Source organism: Chaetura pelagica, unplaced genomic scaffold (assembly GCF_000747805.2).
Source record: "Chaetura pelagica isolate M959 unplaced genomic scaffold, ChaPel_1.0 scaffold115, whole genome shotgun sequence".
In the NCBI taxonomy this organism is placed as follows: Eukaryota; Metazoa; Chordata; class Aves; order Apodiformes; family Apodidae; genus Chaetura; species Chaetura pelagica.
Genome location: NW_009953761.1, coordinates 3,037,997 through 3,039,367, shown reverse-complemented (window position 1 = coordinate 3,039,367; position 1,371 = coordinate 3,037,997). Strand labels below are relative to the sequence as shown.

The following is a 1,371-nucleotide window of genomic DNA, read 5'->3' as shown; positions in this document are numbered from 1 at the left end:
CTTTTTGCTTTGTTTTGTTTTCCTTTCTCCTTTCTTCTCTGGGTTTTTTGTTGGATTTGAGCTTTTATTGCGATTGATGGCTTTGATTTGAATTTCCCTCTTGCCCAACCAGGTACAGTTTTGTGGGGAATAGGGAGAGCATCACACAAAAACCATCCAGTATGGCTTTCAGATGCCTGGTCACAGAGTATGACAGCAATCATGCAACTGCAAAAGCTCCCACCTCCCAACTCCTTCCACATCAAAGACATGGACTCTTTCCTGCTATAAGCCCTTGCTAATTAATTAGAAGCTGCACAGAGCATTTAATATCCACTCAGATCCTCACTGGGAGTTGCACTCATCTAACCAAAGGCAGAATTTGACTCTGATTTTAAACCTGTGCCTCACTTTTACATGTATTACCCAGTCCCTCTACATTCGTTGGGGGGAGGATGGAGGAATACTTTAAACTTTCTCCATGCAGAGATCTTAACACTTGCCTAATAATTTTCCAGTTAACTTAAAAGAATCTTCAGAAATCTAAATTACATGAGAAGATAAGAAGGCACCAATGCCCAGGTGATGAGACCACCATCTTACCATTTCTGTTGCTGCCATTGTTCCATTCAGAGCAATCATGCTTTGCATGAGGAGCAGCACAGCCACCTGTCTGTGCTTCATCTTCTCAGCCAGGAGATGTGATGGCAAAGGGACAAAGGAGGTCTTTTATAACAGAGTCTGGGGATTTCCCCAACCAAACGTTAAGGAACTTGCATGAGTTTTTTTTAAGTTTTTGTATAAGTGATGTCATGAACTCACATAATAATAGGTGCCAAATTACTAACGTGCAAAGAACATATGAGTTACTCACCAGCAGAAATTTACTACCTCCAATTTCCTGACAGAATTTTCCCACAAGGTGCCGTATCTAATCTTAATCTTGGTTATGCAGAACATCGAGTGCTTATTTGCTAATAGGTAAATAGACAACTGCTCTTACTGTTAATAACAAAAATTCTTACAGATTCCTTTTAAGATAAGCAGAAAATCCTGTCCTAGGTGATATTTATTACTTCTTATAGGTACAGAGAAAAGCAGGTCAGGTTAGTCTGTTCACACACCAGAAACATCCTCCCTGTTTTTCGAAGGCCGACAGGTCTGTGACAATAGTAAAATGCACAGGGGTCTCTACAGCTTTTCAGCTCCTTCAGTTCTCACACAGCCCAGGTAGGACACAAACAGACTCTAATCCCGTTTCCTTCCCTGTAGGCTTATGTCTCCTACATTAACACTATAATGTACACATTCATGTTTACTTGTGCATTAACACTGAGGACTCATCAATGCTTACTCACTTGTTCTGTCTCTAGTGCACTGACCATAGATTTA

At 40.6% G+C, this 1,371-nt stretch overlaps 1 protein-coding gene across 1 annotated transcript in view; it reads right to left on the bottom strand.

Moving 5' to 3' along the window:
* OLFM4 (olfactomedin 4) overlaps nt 1-600 on the bottom strand; it is a 22,612-nt gene extending 22,012 nt beyond the window's left edge. Inside the window, exon 1 of the mRNA XM_010000880.1 lies at nt 583-600. Coding sequence (XP_009999182.1) covers nt 583-600 — 18 coding nt within the window. The remainder of the gene's footprint in view (nt 1-582) is intronic.
* Between the last annotated feature and the right edge of the window lie 771 nt (nt 601-1,371).